Genomic DNA, 20,595 nt, shown 5'->3' on the forward strand with positions numbered 1-20,595 from the left:
CGGATGTTGATGTTTTTGAACTGAATTTTGAATAAAATAAAATAAAATAAAATATAATAAAATATAATACGTTTTATTTGCAAATAAGATGTAAATAATAAATTATTTGCGAAAAAAATGTAATTTTTTAATTTTTTTTTTGGGTTTTTGCTTGGACTCTTTATTTTTAACTTCCTTGTTGTACTGAGTCATTTTCGAATTATACCTGAATCACAAATTTTTGAACCCATCGGACCGAATCTGAACTATTTGTTTGTCACCATTTCTATTTAGTGTTGTGCTCTCGGGTAGGGTACGGGTACCTCGGGTAAACCCGGGACGGGTAACGGGTAGGGCAGGTACGGGTAGGACGGGTAGTCGGGTAGAACGGGTACGGGTAGGACGAGTATTTTTTTTAAAAACTGTACCCTACTCGTTTCATACTCGTGCCCGTCTCGGGTAACGGGTACGGTTAATGGGTACCTCGGGTAGGGTACGGTTTTTTTTTTTTTTTGTGTTTTTTTACTTTTTTTTTTCTTTTTTGTGTTTTTTTTTTTTACTGTTTTTTGTGTTTTTTTTTATTGTTTTTTGTGTTTTTTTGTGTTTTTTTTTCTGGTTTGTCTGAACCGGCGGGAATTTTTTTTTAAAATTTGAATTTCAAAATTAAACGGGTTAATGGGTACGGGTTAAACGGGTAAAGTATGCTGGTTCGGGTTAGGGTAAATGGGTGCGGGTACGGGTACAACGGGTCCGGGTTGGCGGGTTTCGGGTACGGGTAAGGCGGGTACGGGTTGGGCGGGTTTTTTTCTCAAATACTGGTGTCCGGTCCGTCTCAAACCCGTACCCGTTTACCCGCCTATACCCGGGCACGGGTACCTTGGGTAACGGGCACGGGCGGACCGGGTTCGGATAACCCGTTTAGGGTATTAGCAAACCTCTATTTCTATTACTGATTCTCTGTATTACACGATGTTGCATTTGGTACTGTCAAGCAATAACCTGGAACCCCGTTTTATAACGGTCACAGTGAGCATAAAAATAACTTGAAAAACAGAAGCTGTCTATTTGTTTTGTAAAGATTAGTCCGAACGCCAATTTGCTATATATATGTTTCCTATTTGAAAATTAATCAGTCATCAATCTACAAACAATTTAATTTATGGAGAATTTCATGTATATCCTTCAAAAATTCAAAAAATATGTATTTTTCTTCTAAAGTTTATAATATAATATTAATCCTTCTAAATTTTAAGAACTCATAAATTTTACTCAATTTATTGCTTTTCCTATTAAAACTTATTTTTGAATTTCTAAAGTTTCAACATGATTTTTAATACAAAAAGGCAATTTAATAAATTCGTGAGTTTTTAAAATTTAAAGGGTAAATATTACTTTATGAACTTTAAAAATAAAATTCCCCTTTTAATTTATTAACTGAATAATTTTTAAATTACACCAAATTTAATATACAGAATATATAAATTACAAACAAACTGTACCCTTCATTTTTATTCTGATAACTGAACAAGTTCTGTTGTTAATATATCCCTCCCCTATAAAATAAACACACAGGTCATCTGAAAGATATTCCATCGATCCTGTAACAGAAATTTAAAGGAATATTCCATCTAAGCACATAGGTCATCATGTTATTAATTATCTCTTTTGGCAGTCCATCTAAGCACTATAATCATGTTTAGTTGCTACTTAGATTAAGGAAGATTAATTAAGTTGCTTATCCTTCTTATTTTACATTTCGTTTGATCGATCACAAGAATGGGAGAGTATCCATGAGGGTAAAAAGTAACTATCTGTAAGAGTATACCGACAAAAATGTACATTTTTCTATTAGCGACGGTAGCATCCGCGTGGGTATACCAACAATATCCATCGCGGATACTGTCCCATTCTTGTAAATTAAGTTAAGACTTAACTTATCCGTCCGAAAAAGTAAAGTATAAAAATTAATAATATGCAAAAAGACAAAAAACAAAGAGAAGTTCCTTTGCATGTCCACTCATAGGTTCCTAGGTTGCGTATTATAATTGGTCATAATACTTAAACAGTGGTATGATATGATTGTGTTTTAGTTGAGTAGAGGAAAAGAGAAGAAGAGAGATTGCTTTAAAATTACATTTCTCCAAGCCTAAGTATGGTTGTTGTAGTGCTGCTTTATCTTGTACAAGGGACCAAGGTATTATAATCTGATACTGGCACCGTACTGTTATAAGCACTATTAAATAATAAAAAAAAAAGGTGGGTTTGGGTTCTCCTGTCTCCCATGTTCATATTTTAAACAACACAGAGAGATCAATCCCAGTGTGTGAATGTAGCTAGAGAGACACCTAGAGAGAGAGAGGGATAATATATTGTATTGGTGAGATACTGAGATTATATTAACTTAATAAGCCGACAACCTTACATGGATTATTTAGTAGTTCATCATCTTTTCACAACTCGAGTTAAGATTCCTAGAACCCCAGTTCCTCATCCATTCCTCCTAATTGCCTCTCTATCATTGGAAAACTTGACTATTGATTTGAATTTCAATCATACTGATGCGTAATTGGAGCTGAGAGATTTGACTATTGCTGTTGTTTTTGGCATGTACTGAAGCATTATAAGAGCACTCTTCAGGTTTTAATGGTTCTGCAGGAGAAATATACAAAGGATACATAAATGCAGGCACCCAAGTCAAGGTTTGATCTCTAGCTATTTTTTTATGTTTATAGTTTCTTTTATATCAATATTACTTATTTGTTGTGTAAATTACATTATAGTCCTTTGATTTAGAGGAATCTGCCAAACATGGCATGTTTTTTTTTTTTTTTCCTTCATTATATTTGAATTTTTTTTGTTACAAATAGGTATCTGAGTCCTACAAAATCAACATACACAAAATAGTATCTGGTTTTTATCAAAAAATTCATTATACAGGAAATATTTTCAATTATATTTTTCATTTGACCTTAATATTATAGTGCCGTTTAGTGTGTCTCATTTAATAAATGGCTTAAAAGTTTACTGGTAAGTTTTCAGAAATACAATATTATCTATGACAATTGACAACTTGGATAATTCTTCCTTTAAATAACATAAGCTTTTTCATCACTATATACTAAAATGGACTAATTTAGAAAATAAGAATATTAAAGCACCAAACTGCAAGAGTACACAATTTTTTTTTTTGTTGCTAAACTAAGAGTACACAATTTTAGTTGCACACTTACAAGACAGCTGCGCAATTTCCTTAAAATTTTTTAAAAAAACTTATACGCTCTTTTATTTTGCAACAAAAAAACCACTAAATTATTTATAGGTGCAAAAACAGGTAGACATCACTATTTTGTTTTTCTTCCACCTATCTCTTCTACAAGAAAAGAACAAGCTTTACATGCATTACATGTGAAATTGACATGCTTTTCTGTGACTTCATTTCATGTAATTGTCTAATAATGGAAACGGGACCTACATCTTGCAAAAAGAGCTCTCTTTTTAATAATTTCTCGTGAGTTAATAGCATGTCATAAGGACAGAAAACCAATAATAATATGTAATATCAATCTTTCTCTCTCCTATCTCATTAATTTTGAAAAGGAACAAAGTCTCTCTTCTTTCTCTTTATTTCAATTGTACTTGGTTTTGGCCATAATTTTTTCTTTCCTTCCTCTTAATCACTATCTTTTGTAATAAGCTATGCCTCGTGAAGAAGTGCCTGTGATGATTCAAACTTTGCAGGGGTCGTCATACGGGTAATAAATTTGTTACTGGTAAAAATATCATGTACCAGTTCAACTGGGACCGGTACCTGTTCATTCGGGTAATGTGGTTGTTAGCGCCACGCAATAAAAAGCCTTTTGATACTTGCTTTTGCATATTTATTTATTTATTTGGTGTCTAGACCTAGAATCTTAGATGAACAGGGGTTGGCATGTGCTGTGCTACATAATTTGTTATGGATATATGATAAACTGTTTCGTTGTATCGTTAGTCCACATTGTTAATAATCCAATTTATATATTTAGTGAAAGTTTTTAATTTTTTTTTTTTATATCCAGGAATAGTTCTACAGAGGTTCGTCAAAGGACACGTCCAGTTCCGACTAAATTGAGCCGTCAACAGGTGGTTCGGTCTGAATCAAGCTTGAGTTCTAGTAGCCCTTCAACAAAATCACCGAATCGAATCAGTGACAAGATGGATCGTCGTTCTCCTAATAACTCAGAAAGAGGGGTAATAAACTTTTTCTTTAAATTTATAACTTCATATTGAATGAATTAATATATCATTTCACAATACAAATTTTCAAGTCTGAAATAGTTATACATGAACAGTGTTGTGTTTTTTTCTCTGTATTATTATTTTTTTAAAGTAAGCCAATCCGGCACAAGGTGAAATGTACGGAGCCCCTTTAATATTTGTGTGGATTTTGATCGGACGGTCTGGATCTAAACAGAAATATTATATTACCTTAGGTGATATGAATTCCATGCCCATACCAAAACTGACATGAAGACATACCTATTTGTTTGACAACCTTTCTTTTGTAAATCTTAGCTCTTTTTTTCATTATTCTTTCATTAATCCTTCAGTCTCAGAAGAAACGGCCGATCAAACTTTCTGAGATGGAAGAAGAACTAAAGAAAGTTAAAGATGAACTCATCACCTCTGAGCTCACGAAAAAACGAATCCAACAAGAAGCGGAAGAAGCCAGAAAACAACTTATCCTTCTCTCAGAAAAATTGAATGAAACTGAATCTCAACTCGCCGAATCCTCCTCTTTGGACGATTCCCGCATTTTTGAATTGAGAAAATTGTCACAAGAAAGGGATCGAGCGTGGCAGAATGAGTTGGAAGCGATGCAAAAGCAGCACTCGGTTGACTCGGTTGCTTTGGCTACAGCCATGAGTGAGATTTTTAAACTAAAGGGGATGGTCAGAGAAAGAGAGAAGGAGAGAGATGTAGCAAGAAAAGAGTTAGAGGCTAGTAGAGGTACTATCGATTCGATTTTGGTCGACGGATCCAAGTTGATGGATTCTTTTGGTGCGGTTGTTGGTGAATTAGAGGAATCACGAGTTCAAATCAAAATGCTCGAAGAGAAATTGAGTAGCATTGGAAAGGAAGAAAGTAGAGAGATTCATGGAGATGTTGAAACATTAGAGATTAAATTGCATGAAGAGGAGATTTTAAGCATGGTGCAATGGCAATGTGTTGTTGAAATTATTAAACAAATGCAGATAGAATCGAAAGAAAGGGAAAGAAAATTGGAAGAAGCAGCAAACAGTGCGAAATCAGAGATTATGTTGCTGAAGGCCAATTTGTTTGATAAGGATTGTGAGTTAAGAATTTTTTTAGATAAAAGCAAGAGAAAGGAGGCCGAGGCTGAGGCTGAGTTGAATCTGAATCTAACAAAATTGAAAGAGAATTTGGAGGAGAAGGAGAAAAAATTGGATCAAGTTTTGCACGAAAATGAGCTCCTGAGAGCAGAGCTGACGAAATTATCAACAGAGAGAGAAAAATTATGTGAGCAAGTAATAATTGAGAACAAATTCGCAATAGAAGCTCAGAAAGAGGCGCTGTCAAAGCTTGAGATTGCAATTGAAGAAGTGAAAGAAAGCAAAGAGAAAGCATCGATTGTTAATGAAAAATTAGATTCAGTTACAAACATGAAAGCAGAGATGGAGACAGAGTTGAGGAAGCTAAGAATTCAAGCTGATCAATGGAAGAAGGCTGCTGAAACAGCCATGGCTTTGCTTACGGTTGGTAGCAAAGACAAGTTGATTGAGAGGACAAATAGTTACAATTCAAATTCAAATTCAAATTTGAATTTGAATTCGGTTTCAGGGAAATTTGGAAGCTTGGATTTCCCGGATGAACTGGATGACGAGCCTCTGAGTTGGAAAAATGGAAATGTTTTAAGAAGGATTAGTGGCATGTGGAAGAAATAAGCACCGAATTTTATTTTCATCTACTCTACATCAATATTTTTTTGTTTTTTTTTCTTCTTCATCTTCTTCTTTCTTTTTTCTTTTTTTTTGTTTTTGTTTTGATTAAGTGGATCTATGATACTGTTATACAATAGTTTACGGTCCGGATCCCCTAAAGTAACCTAATCTTTGAGTTTTGGATCAGAACCCCGTTCAATTCGAATCCGTCGCTCAAGATTGCTTCGCGATTTGAATTCATTTTTCGGGATGTGTGCGCTCCACTTTAGATAGATTAACTCGGATTCAAATCGGACGATCCCGATTTAAAACTCAATCTTTGAGTTTCTTCACTAGATCTGAACTCATAGTTTACGGGGTAAAAAGTCTTTTAGCTGTAAAGAGTGAAATTCTACAATGTTTATAATTCATTGGGTAAATATTGTCGGAGATCACTAAACTTTATTTTTATAATGAATTGATTAATTAAGTTTGATTTGTTTCTATTTAGTTATTAAATTTTTTTATTTTAATTAAGTCACTCTATAATTTTTTTTATCTATAATAACGAAATATGCTTATTTAATTCAAAATACTAATAAAATACATTTAACCATTCAAAATACTAACAGAATATGCTCATCAGTTTAATTTTTTGGATGGACCAATGAGTATGTTCCGTACTTTTGTTAGTGTTTTGAATAAAAATGTTACAGAGTGATTTGATTGGAACAAATAAAAAATTCAATAACTATTGTTTGAATATAAGACAAAAGGTTCAATAATTATAAAATTGTTTTGCTCCGAACATTTTTTTTTTTTTGAAAAATAGATATTTCCACCTTTTGCGTTAGAAACTAATAATGTTCTTACAAAAACAGAGATATTACCTTTGGACTTAGACTAAAACTTGTCTAATACTCTGATTTCTAACATACCAAGAGTATATGCAAGTAAAGTTCTAGCATCACTTTTAATAGAGCTACTAAAAGAGGATATACTACATCACATCACAAAACAAGATATATCAGAGCATAATCATGGATTGCAAAAAACAAAACAGTCATTTTAGCAGTATGATTAAAGCATCAGTGGTCTGAGGTAGATGCATTGGGGTTTGCCCTTGAGCTGAATTTAGCATCTTGAGCATCATATTTTGCCCTGTCCCTTAGGTAGTCAGGTCCGATCTCTCGAGTTCAAGAAAAAGGTTCTTCCTCTGAATCCAGTTGAAGTTCTCCTCTATATTATCCCATCTTATTTAATATTCCGAATAAAATGTTCAATAGCTATTGATTGTTTTATTAAAATAGTCAAATTTCAAAACTCTTATAAATAGTCTATTCTAATAAAAAAAAAATTGAATTCCCTATTCCAACTCAACCAATCACCAATTTAAGTTTGATCATCAAGAGATTCCACTCCGAGAGAACTGAATTCAAACTATTGGAAATCTAAAAATAACTAAAATCATGACTTGAAAAAAGGCCTAACCTGAAATGAACTAATTCCAAAAATAATTTATTTTCTTACTGAACATAATTCATTGTTGGCCCTATAAACAGAAACATCGAACTCGAGTGATTCAAGTACCTAATTAATTCATATCCGATTGAATCATTCGAAATTGACTCAAATTCTAGTTGACCTGATTAAAGCTGTATGGATTTGAACTAACACAAGTAAAACTGTCACCTTTTTGTCTCTTTTTTTTAGAAGGATTTTCAACATTCGTGTGAAATTTCTGAAAAATGTTTCGAGATGAGCAGATTTATGTATTGATTAGAGATGATTCTATAAATTTAAAATTAACAATTTTATTTGTAATATTTTAAAATTTATATAAATACTTACACTTTTTTATATCTTTAAAAATACATTTTTTAATTAAAAGACTACTAGGCCCGTTTCTATTGATAGAAACACGGTTAAGTTACAAATCAAGTGTTTATCTCAAGCCAATGTATGTTGTTTGAGCATGAATATTCTCCTAGTAACCAAGTCATAGTTTGTCTGTGCTCTGCATAACAATCACAAAATACAACTAAATATATAAAATAAAATTACATTACAATAATTTATTTAGTTTCTTTAATCTTAAAATTTCTAATTTCGTCTCATCGAGATCATATGTCCTAGTATAATAGTAAGAATCCGCATCTTCTGTATTAACCAGTGTTTTAAAATGCGGTCGGCAGCCGCGCTCAGAACAGCCATGCAGTCATCCCATGCGGTTTTGAGCATGCGGCCGCATATGCGGTCCGAATATGCGGCCATGCGGAATAAAAAAAATACATATGCGGATTAAAAATGCGGCCATGCGGTCCGAATTAGGGATGGCAAAAAAGCCCGATTGGCCCGGAGGCCCGTTAATATCCGCCCGGCCCGCCCTTTACCCGGTCGGCCCGGAGCTGTGATGGGCCAGGTAAGGCCGGGCCTAAAGACGGGACAGGGCAGGCCTGGGCTTAACTCCAAGCCCACAGGCAGCCCGTTGGGCTTATATTTTAATACAACAATTTGAATCTAGGGTTTTGTTACTTTTGTAGCCAGAGCAGCCGCTCCCTGCGTCTCATTTCTCTCTTGCTCTCGCGTCTCTCTGTCTCTCTCGGTCTCTCCTCTCTCTATCGCTATCTCTCTCCTTCACTCCGCCACTGATCTCCGCCACCAGATCGCTGCCTCCGCCACCATAGTTGCGATCTCTGTCCTTCACTCCATCTCACTGCTCCGCCACCCGATCGCTCTCTCTCCGTCTCTTTCACTTCTCCGCCACCAGTCCTCCGCCAAGGCCGCCGGTGCCACTACTCCTCCAGTTACGGTAATTTGATCTCTTTAACTCAGTTTTTCTTTCATTCTTACTAGTGCTAATTATTATGTAGCTTGATCTCTCTCTTTCTCTCTTCTGTTATTTGCTTCTGGATGTGATTGATCAATTTTATTTATTATAAATTATCTAATTTCAGTTGAGATTCCAGCCAAAGTTGATCTAGTGTTCTTGTCTGGGGTAGAATCAGGGAGTTCAAGGATTCCAGAACGAATCACTAGTCTAACTGGTACTTGCTTTTCTTTTTTTCTTGTCATGAAAAACCAGCTTTGGATTATATTGTTGAAAATTCTGTATCTTTTATTTTTTCTGTATAAATATTTCAGGGAATGAGTTGACTAGACATCTAAGGGAGAGACAAAAGGCTTTTGAAGAGAAATCAACAGATGAGAATACCTGATACATCTGCTTTTCTTGTTTCATCAAAATTTATCTAAATTAGCTCTTCAGTCTCCCTAGGTCATTCAGAGGGAATAATGAACGGGCTGTTTAGTCCTATTGTGCACCTTCTCGAACTTCAAAGAAATCGAGAACAAAAGAAACATCCTATTTTTCACATTAGGTGTTGCATACATGGTAGTTTTTGATACATTTAGGAGGTACCTGTGAAACCCTGCTTTCTATAATCTAACTAACAGATGCTTTGTTGACTGCTGGTCAGTCCTTGCTGCTTGACAATAAAATAAATAAATTGGTGATTTAGGGATAAAATTGGGTAAGATTGTGCTCAAATAATCAAGGCATTAAAGTCTGTACTCTGATACTGATGATCATTTATTAATGCATCTTTCGTAACTATTAAGAATTATCTTAGTTGATTTAATTATTTGTTTTACTTTATCACCAGGTGGATAGATTGTTTAGGGAATCAGCTGACAGGGAAGTAACCTTGTTATGTGAGTTAACTAGGCAGGAGCAGCTTCATACGGAGAAAATAACAGCAAAACCCTCTATGTTTGTAGTAATTTTGAATTTATGTGTCTCAGTTTGATTGTTTTTTCTAATTAATTTTCCTGTTTACATATTTTAGGAATTAGTTTGGTTTTAGGTTGCTTTAGCTGGAAGGTCATCTACTATCGAGTTTATTACTTTTCAATTTGGTCTAATACTCTCTCTTTAATAGGCAAAATGGCAACCCCGCAAGAACCGACTAATCAAGCGGAAGCAACCTCTACCCCTAGAGAGGGCTCTGCTCCAACACCGACAACAAGTGATGCTGCAAATGCGACACCGGCATAAGGTGCTGCTACAACCTGATGTTGAGGTAACTCTTATTTTTTCCTTTTTTATAGTGAAGTTCTAAGTATGCATAAATTTGATTAAGACTGATTAGTTTATATTAAAATCAATTCATATTAAACAACATAATTGAACAAATTATGCAGGTTAGTGCAATAGAAGAATTAGAAGAGTAGTGGTTTATTGCTTTGTTATTACTAATGATGTCAAGGTAACTCTTTTTTTTTTAATCATTTTTTCACATGCAAATTTATATCCTTTTTGCTAAGTCTAATATATCATGAAATTACTAATGCAAGCTCTTTTCATTTATATCATTTTTTGACATGCAAATTTAAAGAATTGTGCAATTTTAGTAGTTCTGAGATTTCAAAGTCCAATATCATGAAATTAGAGATTACAAGTTACGAAAATAAAAAAAAGGCAGCAAGTCTGATCAATAGATTGTAAATGAACTATTAATTCAAAATACTTGTTGGATGTATATGATTAGCATAATCTTGTAGAGATTGTTGAAATCTTAGATCTATTAAATTTTAATAATTTTAATAGTCTTCATGTCTCTGTTGACAGAGAATTATAAAATCTTGAAGCCTTTCTTTTCTGGATAAATTCAAAGGCGATGTAAATATTCAAATGTATGAGGTAATTAGAGCAATCACTCTATATCAGTGATTAGTCATTTTTTGTTGTTTGCTGTGTAATCCATTTATTATTTTGTTGTTAAACAATGTAAGTTGTAGTTTGTTATTATTGAACTATGTAATCCATTTATTATTTTGTTGTTGTTTGTTGTTAAACTATATATTGTTTTGTTATTACAGTAGCAAAAATCCACACTATGAATTATTTTGTTGTTAATTATCATTATTTATTGTTCTGCTTGTTGATGTGTACTATATAAATTAAGTAAATTTTTATATAATTTTGTTGTCTCGCGTGCTGTTTATTTAATGGGGTTGGAATGGATGGGCCACCGGGCCGGGCCAGGTAAGGCTGCCCATGGGCACAAGCAGGCAGGCACGGGCAGGCTTGGGCCTGGAGAAAAAGCCCATGGGCAGGCCGGGCCTAAATTTTCAAGCCCGTCAATTTGGGCCGGGCAGGTGGGCCATTGATTTTTAACGGGCAGGCCAGGCTTGGGCTTGGAAAAATACCCGTGGGCTCAGCCCATTGCCATCCCTAGTCCGAATATGCGGCCATGTAGTCCTCCCATGCGGATCAGCAGCCACCGTTGGATCAGCAATTTTCAAAGTGACTTAATAAATAGTAAAAAAATTCAGAAAAATGTAAAATTTGGTCTCCAAGCACATATTAATATGGAGAACAAGATGAACGGTTCGGATCGACGTTTTGGATTTTGAAATTTTAAATTTGGACCGTATGCATACGAATGCACATTAGTCACACACACACTCTCTCTCTATCTATATATATACGTGAATTTTTATTTTAAAATCCGCATGAAAATCCGCATATGCGTCCGCATACCGCATATGCAGTATGCAGTGGCCTTCCGCATGCATGAACAAAACCGCATTTTAAAAAACTGGTATTAGCATACTGTTTGAGTTAATTTCTAAACAGTACGATCATAATTTGGACCCATCTCTCCCCAGCTATAGCATATGAGTTCTTTAATATTAATGCGGATTTGAAACTGACGGTCCAGATCTTAACTCAAAACTTCAAAACTTGAGTTAACTCAAGAGGATAAGAATTGAATTCAAATCCAGTGAAGTAATCCAAAAATTGGGTTTTAGATCGGAACTGTCCGATTTGAATCCGCAATAATCCATCTAAAGTTAATTACATTTATCCCGAGCAACGAATCCGAATTTCGAGGTGAACTCAAGCGACGGATTCCAATCGGACGGTCTCGATCCAAAACTCAACTTTTGGTTACATTAGGGGATCCGGACCCTAAGAATTCTCCAGTATATCATTTAACCTGAGCGGCTGGCTTACGATCAACAAGGCCCGTTTATTATTTCAGTTTCTCTACACTTGTGACCCATTACAGCCCAAGATAGAGTGATAGACTACTAGTCCTAGATTTTCTGATTTTCGCAGTAATACAGTTTTGGGCCTTTTGTCTTTTGTAATCCAGCCCAAAGATAAAATATTTCGATCCATTTACGCAAGGCCTACTTCATATTCCATACTACCCTTTATTTCTTTCACAGCAAGCAAGGAAAATAACCAAAAAAAATCATCTGCCGTTATAATTTCAATGGTCGTATCCGGTCTTCGAGAGGTACCTAAAAATAAGACCCACCTCCATAACTGGAAGCCTCCTTTAAACAAAATAAGGGACATCTGTATTCCCGTCTTCTCTCTTTGGATCGAACTAAAAGGCGGAGCCTCTTTTCTTCCTCCTCTCCTCAAGAATAGACCCAATAGTTGCTTAAACACTCTCATTGAACCCTAGAGGACCTCTCATCGGCAATTTGAACAGCTCTGCTTTGCCATGGCCGCCGACCAACCCCCTAGCAGCTCCTCTGGCCCTGAGCAACCTCCTCAGAAGTCCCTCTCCTCCAAGGACGCTAAGAAGAAGAAGGAAGAAAAGAAGGATGAGGATCTGGTTTGTGAACTTTGTTCAATCTCCATTTTTCTACGTTGTTTGTTAATATTCGAGTTCGACTTGTGTGACAAGAATTTATTTAATCTATGGTTATTTTTGGTGTAGTCCGAGGAGGATTTGGCGCTGAAGCAACAGTTGGAGCTGTACGTCGAAAGAGTACAAGATACGGATCCTGGAGTTCAGAAGCTAGCTCTTGAGAGCATGAGGTATCTTCTCTCATCATATAGGGTTTAATTACGTGTCAGATTTTGATTTTTGATAAATATCTGTATCTTTGGTTCATTGATTTTTATTACAGTCCCCACAAGTTCAATTTAATGTTGTGATGTGATGTGTTGTGTTGACATCTAGGTGTTGTTATTTTTATCTTTTGTGATTTAACTGGCCAAATTTTTAGGTTCAATCTCACATTGTAAAATTAGTATGAAAGTTATCTAGTATTTAGGACTTCAAACAGACAGATCGTTCTTAGTTATTGGTGGTCTTCTCTTGTTCATGAAATGTTTTATAATACTACAGTAATTATATGGCTTTGTCATTTGAATTTGAAACAGTAAAGCGTCCTTTTATATGCACTTACTGAGTTTTTTTTTATTTAAATTGAACTTAGGCAAGAGATTCGCTCTGCAACTAGCTCGATGACTTCTGTTCCAAAGCCTCTTAAGTTCCTTAGGCCCCACTATGGAACCCTTAAAACCTTTTATGAGCAAATGCCAGAGTCAGACTTGAAGGTATCAAAGACATAATAGCTGCCGCTTCATTTGTGCTTTTGTATTTCAGAGTACTAATTAGCTTATATTCCCTTTTTTGTTTTTCAATTTTCAGAAATACCTGGCTGACGTACTGTCTGTGCTTGCTCTCACAATGTCGGCTGAAGGGGAAAGGGTACGTCATTAGAATCATTACTATTTTTTTGTTTGAATATTTGGACATAATCAACATCATTTATCATTGGTTGTGCAAGTTGGTCTGATTCTCATTTACCATTACTTCAGGAGAGCTTGAAATACAGATTGCTTGGCTGTGATGGAGAAATTGGTTCATGGGGTCATGAGTACGTTAGGTATGCACTAAGAGTGATTTGCAAAACTCGTATCTTTATTTTATTTACTAGGTTGGTTTTTAAGGAATTGCTTAAATTCAGTTCAAACTTGAGTTTGAATAGCCAGTTAACTTGTTTTAATATGCGAGAACAAAGAAAGTCTGATTTTGCATACCTTGAAGTGCCCTTGTCCAAGTCATTCTTCTTTCTAGAGACTAATCTCTTCTTTCACATGTCTCAGGAACTTGGCTGGTGAAATTGCACAGGAGTTTCAAAAGCGTCAGGTTTGCTTTTACTGCTTTGGTTTTAAATCATTTAAATTCCCATTTATGTCTGTTAGTTGTTACTTCTCATATGCTTTAAGGAATTACTTTGTTTTTACATGCTACTATCAGTTGAACACACAAGTAATTGACGCCTAATTAGTTTTTGTATCCTCTTAATTTTTTTTTTGTTCTGTATGATAATATATATTTGAGTTCTGGACTAATTTGTATTACTTCCTGGTTTTGCAGTATGAAGACATGCCTATTGATGCTTTAATGGAACTTGTTCAGCAAATTGTTGCCTTCCACATGAAGGTGACTTGATCATCTTTTCCGAACAAAAAAACTGCTAGAAATTGGAGTATGTTTTCTCTATAATGTTAGTTGTGAAGAAGTTTAATAAATCATATTCATTCTTCTGCAGCATAATGCGGAACCTGAGGCTGTCGACCTTCTTATGGAGGTATGTTTCTTTTCATAATTGTGCGCGCGTGTGTGAAAGCCTCCTTCATAATCATGGCTTCTTAACTAAATTGATGCTAGTTTTCTATGAAGGTTGAAGATCTGGATTTGCTAGTGGAGCATGTTGATAGTTCAAACTACAAAAGGGCATGCCTATATCTCACTAGCTCTGCTAGGTACTTTGTGAATATTGTTTTGTGAAATGCTCACTAATTAATGGAAGTCCTTGGATTATTAAGTTCTGACACATTTAAAATGACAGTTACTTACCTAGCCCAGATGATGTGTTGGCTCTGGATATTGCCTATACCATTTACATAAAATTTGATGACCTTGCCAGTGCATTGAGGGTTGCTCTCCATCTTGACAATAGCCAGGTGTTTATTATACTGCATCCTTGTACATTAATTAAGAATTCTATATTGTAAACAAGTTGCTTACATAGCCTTGTTTGTTTTATTGCAGTATGTGAAACAGGTGTTTGCTTCAACAGATGACATTTTGCTGAAGAAGCAATTTTCTTACATCATAGGACGCCATGTAAGTCATTTTTACGCTTCTTTGTCTAACCTTTATTTAACTACTGTGATAAACACTTCCTTTGTTATTCGGTAGTTTCCTGTATTTTTCTTTTATGTACATTCTAGGGTCTTCCTTTGGAGGTGGATGAGGAGATAGCTGCAGATGAAAATGACAGAGACGCCTTGCAGGACATAGTAAACAATACCAAGTTAAGTGAAGGGTACCTAGCTCTTGCACGGGATATTGAAGTTATGGAAGCCAAGTCTCCTGATGACATTTATAAGGTGCTCCTTTTTTTAAAGCTAAACCACAGACCCCTATCTGGTGACTTATATTAAATCTGTTTTTGTTTGCATCATTTCCAATATGTAATGGAAAACTATGTCTACTTTGCTAATAGCACTAATCGGAGTCCAATTTTGGGGCTTGTGTTTGATTAAGCACATTTTACTTGGATTGTAACAAGCTGAACAGCAATAATGCGGCCCATCATTAATTGCATAGGTGCGTTTTATTTAGTATCTTGTCGTAGAATAAGCTAAATAAACTTCTTTCTTCATTCATTAGGTGCACTTGATTGATGGACGAGCAAGCGCTAGCTCCAGCCTTGATTCAGCCAGGCAAAATCTGGCTGCCACCTTTGTCAATGCATTTGTGAATGCTGGATTTGGCCAGGTCATATTTAAGAAAAATATTTTCAAGTAAGGTATTGCTTTTAACTATGAATTGTTTTTGTTTAAATATTCCTTTTCTGTCACTCTTTGTACAGGATAAGTTGATGACTGCCCCTGCTGAGACTTCCAGTGGTGGGTCCACCGGAAGTTGGCTGTTCAAAAACAAGGAGCATGGCAAAGCCAGTGCAGCCGCAAGCTTGGTACGATCTTTGTGTCTTCTTCTAGGCACGATCAAAACCTTCATTGATATCGAGTATGTCATTACTATATTTATTGAATCTGCACACTCTTTGTTCATTTTAGGGGATGATCCATTTGTGGGATGTGGACTCCGGTCTTTCACAAATAGACAAGTACCTACACAGCAATGATAATCATGTGGTGGCTGGAGCTCTCTTGGGTGTTGGAATAGTTAACTGTGGCATCAAGAATGATTGTGATCCTGTACTCTCTCTCTCTCTCTCTATCTATCCATCCATCCATCTATCTATCTATCTATCTATCTATCTATCTATGCTGAGAATGATTTAATAATAATATCGTTGCTTCTCAAATTGTCCAGGCACTAGCACTGCTTATTGATTTTCTTGATAGAGAGGATACCACCATCAGAATTGGGGCAATCCTAGGTCTTGGCATTACATATGCTGGTACTCACAAGGATGAGGTCAGTACTGAAGATATCTCTTATATTGATTTACACGGCAGTGACTACTGTCCACCTTACATTTTAAGTTTTATATACAGCTTAAAGTTCGCCTGTCAAATATTTTGGGGGACCCAAAAACAACCCTTGAAGTGCTAGTTTTTGCTGCTATCTCTCTTGGGCTGGTGTTTGTTGGCTCCTGTAACGAAGAGATTGCTCAGTCAATCATTTTTGCATTGATGGACCGTAGTGATGCTGAACTTGGGGATGCGCTCACCCGTCTTTTACCTGTTGCCCTTGGCCTTCTTTATCTAGGAAAACAGGTAAGCTTGAACCGTTGCTCCATTACTATGTTTTTCTTGATCTGTATCATTCTGTTTATTTGTATCTACCAAATGATTTGGATAACTTTCTTATTACTTTGCTGTTTATATGGAACTGGATCACTCTATCATGGTCTTGTAAGGTATTCTTTTGGTTAAGTTAAAGCATAATGTTTTCTCAATGGGATTTTTGTTCCTTATGAATTTGAAATTCCAGGATAGTGTTGAGGCGACGGCTGAAGTTTCCAAAACATTCAACGAAAAAATTAAGAAGTACTGTGATGTTACTCTCATGTCTTTGGCTTATGCTGGCACTGGTAATGTGCTCAAGGTACTAAAGTTATCTTCTGCAATTTTGCTCCTCATTATGTAACCTATCAATTAAACTACAGAAATGAAAAACGTAGTGTTTGATTATAAGTATCTTGAATTGGCCCAATTCACTCCACATCATAATGGTAGTCAAATATCAAACCCAAAGATGCAGGTAACTTGCATATAAACATCATAAATGGTAGTGGTTTAATATCTGTAGTTTGAAAATAGATATTAAATCAATTACTTTTGCTCATACAGGTGCAAAAGCTACTAGGTATTTGCTCGCACCATTTGGAGAAGGGGGAAACCCACCAAGGGCCAGCTGTACTGGGAATAGCACTAATTGCCATGGCCGAAGAATTGGGTGCGGACATGGCTGTGAGATCACTTGAACGCTTATTGCAGTACGGTGAACAGAATATTAGGCGTGCAGTACCCCTTGCTCTTGGTATCCTCTGCATATCCAATCCGAAGGTACCCTCCTTTTGTTTTCATTACTTGAGGCCATCCTCTCTAGGGAAACCCATCAAGGGTCAGCTGTACTGGGTTTCATTTCTAGCCTACCCCAACTTGTTTGTGACTAAAGGCTTGGTTGTTGTTGTTCGAGGCCATCCTCCATATTATATAATTTAGGAAGTTATAACATCTACTGTACACCCCAACTTGTTTGTGGTGGTTGCTGTATAAGATCTACTGTACCTTAATATGAGCCTTTAAACATCTTGTTCTGGTCTGTAATGTAGAGCAGTGAAATAATATGATAATGATAATGGCAACAATAGTAATAATGAGAGAGTAAATTGAAATTAAACTGGGAAAAAGAGCTCATATCAAGGGTTTAATCTGGCTTTTGTACGGTCGGTTCTGTCAAAGTTACCAGACAGCATTTTTATCCTTGTTAAAAAAAAAAAACTTTAGGTAGGGGTGCTTGGTTTAAAACAAATTCCATTTACAAAGCATTGAAATCTATAATATCTATATTGTTAATTGTAAATTTGCCTGTTTAGGTGACTGTGATGGACACATTAAGCAGATTAAGTCATGACGCCGATTCTGAAGTCTCAATGGTACCTTCATTACTTTCACAGATAACCAGCTACTATTTTCTTCACATATTCTTATGCTAAATTGAAATGCTCTGTTTAAAATACAGGCTGCTATCATTGCATTGGGTTTGCTAGGTGCTGGTACTAATAACGCTCGCATAGCTACCATGCTTCGCAACCTCTCTAGCTACTACTACAAAGAGGCCGGCCATCTCTTCTGCGTAAGCATTTCGCCTCTTTTATAATGATGACTTCATGCAATAGCTTGTCAGATATTAATATTAATGTTATTGGCGAAACATGTGCGCAGGTAAGGATTGCTCAAGGTCTTGTTCATCTTGGAAAGGGCTTGTTAACACTCTCTCCATACCATTCTGATCGGTTTCTTCTATGCCCGTAGGCTTCTTTTTGCTCATCACTTATAAGTGTAATATATGCTTAAATATATGTACATTCAAGAATTAATAATCTTGATATACAGGATGGCACTTGCGGGTCTTGTGACTGTTTTGCATGCTTGTCTTGACATGAAATCGATCATTCTGGGCAAGTACCACTATATGCTTTATGCTCTCGTCTTGGCCATGCAGGTTGGTGGCAACAAGAACTCTACATAATTCCATTGATCTCTATTCCTGTACTCCTAATTTCATTGCTTGTTTATTCATTATTATATGTAGCCAAGGATGCTCATGACGGTAGATGAAGATTTGAAGCCCCTGTCAGTACCTGTTCGGGTTGGACAAGCAGTGGATGTGGTGGGTCAAGCGGGTCGTCCTAAGACTATTACTGGTTTCCAAACCCACTCTACTCCTGTCTTGCTTGCTGCTGGAGAAAGAGCTGAGCTTGCTACAGAGAAGTATGCATCTTATATGCCCTTAAGTATACTTTTTTGTGTTGTGTGTGTGTAGGGGTGTTCATTGGGGGCTGTTTGGTTAAAACCGAATTAAAATAGTCAAACCAAAATTTTATTTGGTTTTAAAAAATATAACTGAACCAACCTAATTAAACTTGTCAATCGAACCAAAATAACCAAAGTAAATTTTGGTTTGTTCAGTTGAACCGAAATAAGAGATTAAATTTTTAAAGGTCAAAACTCAATACATACACGGATACCATTTAATAATTATAGAAATAAATTTGAATATATATATTTGTTGTTGACGTTACACATTTTTCAATTTTATACAAAACATGCAGATGTTCTAAAATATCCAAACCAGAAATTTTCTTCATTTTAAGTTCAAAAACTGAAGCATGGATTTGAACCATAGAGATTTCGGTCGGTTTGGTATTTTAGGTTTTGAAAAATCTATACCAAACCAAATATAAAAAAATGAAGTAATTCAAAAATTCAACCAAACTGATCCATTTAAACTGAAAAATCAAACCACTTGCTCCGAATTCTTTTGTTCGGTTGAAAACCAAATAAACCGGACCCAATGAACACCCCTATGTGTGTGTGAGAGGGAGAGAGAATAGGGTATAGCATTTCATCATTTGCTCATGTCTTGTGATTTCCATGTGCAGGTACATTCCTTCGACGCCGGTGCTTGAGGGATATGTTATATTAAAGGTGAATCCAGAGTATCATGAAGATCATTGATGCTTCTATGTTTCGCCAAGGCTTCTTTATTTACAAGCTCCCAGGCTGCTATTTTCATAATTTTAACAATGAGTACCAGATCTGACCTGGATCTACACTTCAGGAGCTTTTACTGCTAGAATTTCCTTGCTGGAAATAGTGTGCCTGTTAACGTATTATATACTGTAGTTAGGATGCATTGCTGTCACCGTCCTCTTTTGTTATGTTGCAAGGATTTTACTGGTAGTATTACTGAACACTAGTATTTACTGAACACTAGGATGCATTTGTTTGCCATTTTCTTCTCTCTGTTTGTTTTGTACAATTGGTTCTCTGAAACCTAGTATGTTTTTTTATCCCATTATTACATTTCCTATGCAAATATGTGGATCACTTATATGTTTGGTCTTTACACGAGTAATTCTCGGGGGTAATTTTGTAATACCCAAGACTTGAAGACTTAAAAATGGTCGCTATACTTGGAGACTTGTATATTTGCAAAATTGGTAGATTTCTTTGAATGTACAACTTTGCCCCGTATCACATTGCGGTGTACTAGATTGTCTTTTATAGAGTGCTTAGTTTTTATTCTGTTCTTCTAATATCATTTTAAAATTGGTTTTATGCAGCGATGTGCATAATTTTTGCCGACATGTTTAAGTTCTTTTTAGTGAATGTATATTGACGGGTATGTAATACTTTATTAATGAAGCGAATATTTTGGCTAAGTTTTCGGGTGAAAAATGTTAGGGAATGATTAGATTTGGGCAGAGCGAAAAATGATAACATATGATGGATAATTTTTTTTATATATCCACGAGCTTAGCTTAGTGCAGTGGCGTAAATCCAGTCTTTTTATGGAGAGATACAAGTTTAATTTTTTAGGTTTTTGAGAGATGATTCCTTGCTATCTAGATGCCTTGGAATACGATTTTCGCGTTTGGCAATACTAGAACGGGAATAGACCTCGTAATCGGTGATTCCTGGCTATTATGATTATCACAGATTTGGCTATGGCGATAGCAAAAAAAAGATGGAATTTTTGCATTCCCGATCGACGGGAATCAGATGAACCGCTCACGCACGCTTCTTATTTTATTCAGTTAACGCTCTTGTCTTCGTCTTTCCGATAATTTTCACGAGAGACTTCTCTTCAACCTTTGTCGCCGATTT

At 35.7% G+C, this 20,595-nt stretch overlaps 2 protein-coding genes and 1 long non-coding RNA gene across 9 annotated transcripts; all 3 read left to right on the forward strand.

Moving 5' to 3' along the window:
- The first annotated feature begins 2,207 nt into the window (after positions 1 to 2,207).
- Positions 2,208 to 6,066, forward strand: LOC144574163 (interactor of constitutive active ROPs 5-like). 2 transcript variants are annotated; one of them, XM_078324048.1, is made up of 3 exons: positions 2,208 to 2,678; positions 4,038 to 4,209; positions 4,569 to 6,066. In XM_078324048.1, exons 1-3 carry the CDS (start codon positions 2,659 to 2,661, stop codon positions 5,922 to 5,924), a joined length of 1,548 nt encoding a protein of 515 aa, XP_078180174.1. In that variant the 5' UTR covers positions 2,208 to 2,658; the 3' UTR covers positions 5,925 to 6,066. The 2 variants fall into 2 exon arrangements, with proteins under 2 accessions (XP_078180174.1, XP_078180164.1); XM_078324038.1 differs by lacking the exon at positions 2,208 to 2,678 and adding an exon at positions 3,588 to 3,731 and having other exon boundaries at positions 4,569 to 6,059.
- Positions 6,067 to 8,451: 2,385 nt separating this feature from the next.
- LOC144549737 (uncharacterized) lies at positions 8,452 to 10,840 on the forward strand. Of its 5 annotated transcripts, none has more exons than XR_013509799.1 (6): positions 8,452 to 8,712; positions 8,858 to 8,947; positions 9,045 to 9,679; positions 9,842 to 9,982; positions 10,104 to 10,168; positions 10,531 to 10,840. It is a non-coding gene; the product is annotated as an uncharacterized LOC144549737 (long non-coding RNA). The 5 variants fall into 5 exon arrangements; XR_013509801.1 differs by having other exon boundaries at positions 9,045 to 9,676; XR_013509798.1 differs by having other exon boundaries at positions 9,045 to 9,672.
- A 1,348-nt stretch (positions 10,841 to 12,188) lies between these two features.
- LOC144574173 (26S proteasome non-ATPase regulatory subunit 2 homolog A-like) lies at positions 12,189 to 19,804 on the forward strand. 2 transcript variants are annotated; one of them, XM_078324059.1, is made up of 25 exons: positions 12,189 to 12,538; positions 12,644 to 12,744; positions 13,149 to 13,269; positions 13,364 to 13,423; positions 13,534 to 13,601; positions 13,822 to 13,864; positions 14,096 to 14,161; positions 14,271 to 14,309; positions 14,402 to 14,484; positions 14,571 to 14,685; positions 14,774 to 14,848; positions 14,956 to 15,114; positions 15,398 to 15,505; positions 15,600 to 15,704; positions 15,808 to 15,948; positions 16,067 to 16,171; positions 16,252 to 16,473; positions 16,691 to 16,804; positions 17,050 to 17,265; positions 17,799 to 17,858; positions 17,945 to 18,058; positions 18,148 to 18,233; positions 18,319 to 18,427; positions 18,518 to 18,696; positions 19,368 to 19,804. In XM_078324059.1, the coding sequence occupies exons 1-25, from the start codon at positions 12,425 to 12,427 to the stop codon at positions 19,441 to 19,443; spliced, it is 2,679 nt and encodes an 892-aa protein (XP_078180185.1). In that variant the 5' UTR covers positions 12,189 to 12,424; the 3' UTR covers positions 19,444 to 19,804. The 2 variants fall into 2 exon arrangements, with proteins under 2 accessions (XP_078180185.1, XP_078180193.1); XM_078324067.1 differs by lacking the exon at positions 16,691 to 16,804 and having other exon boundaries at positions 12,190 to 12,538.
- Positions 19,805 to 20,595: the final 791 nt, after the last annotated feature.

Source organism: Carex rostrata, chromosome 2 (genome assembly GCF_964058835.1).
Source record: "Carex rostrata chromosome 2, lpCarRost1.2, whole genome shotgun sequence".
In the NCBI taxonomy this organism is placed as follows: domain Eukaryota; kingdom Viridiplantae; phylum Streptophyta; class Magnoliopsida; order Poales; family Cyperaceae; genus Carex; species Carex rostrata.

What these genes read in the sequence shown, in the direction of transcription:
- LOC144574163 (XM_078324038.1), top strand. Translation starts at nt 3,676, where the DNA reads ATGCCTCGTGAAGAAGTGCCTGTGATGATTCAAACTTTGCAGGGGTCG. An exon ending in TTGCAGGGGTCGTCATACGG is followed by an intron (nt 3,732 to 4,037) that starts GTAATAAATTTG and finishes TTTTATATCCAG; the next exon opens with GAATAGTTCTACAGAGGTTC. An exon ending in CTAATAACTCAGAAAGAGGG is followed by an intron (nt 4,210 to 4,568) that starts GTAATAAACTTT and finishes TTAATCCTTCAG; the next exon opens with TCTCAGAAGAAACGGCCGAT.
- LOC144574173 (XM_078324059.1), top strand. Translation starts at nt 12,425, where the DNA reads ATGGCCGCCGACCAACCCCCTAGCAGCTCCTCTGGCCCTGAGCAACCT. An exon ending in AGGAGTTTCAAAAGCGTCAG is followed by an intron (nt 13,865 to 14,095) that starts GTTTGCTTTTAC and finishes CTGGTTTTGCAG; the next exon opens with TATGAAGACATGCCTATTGA. An exon ending in AGGCCGGCCATCTCTTCTGC is followed by an intron (nt 18,059 to 18,147) that starts GTAAGCATTTCG and finishes ACATGTGCGCAG; the next exon opens with GTAAGGATTGCTCAAGGTCT.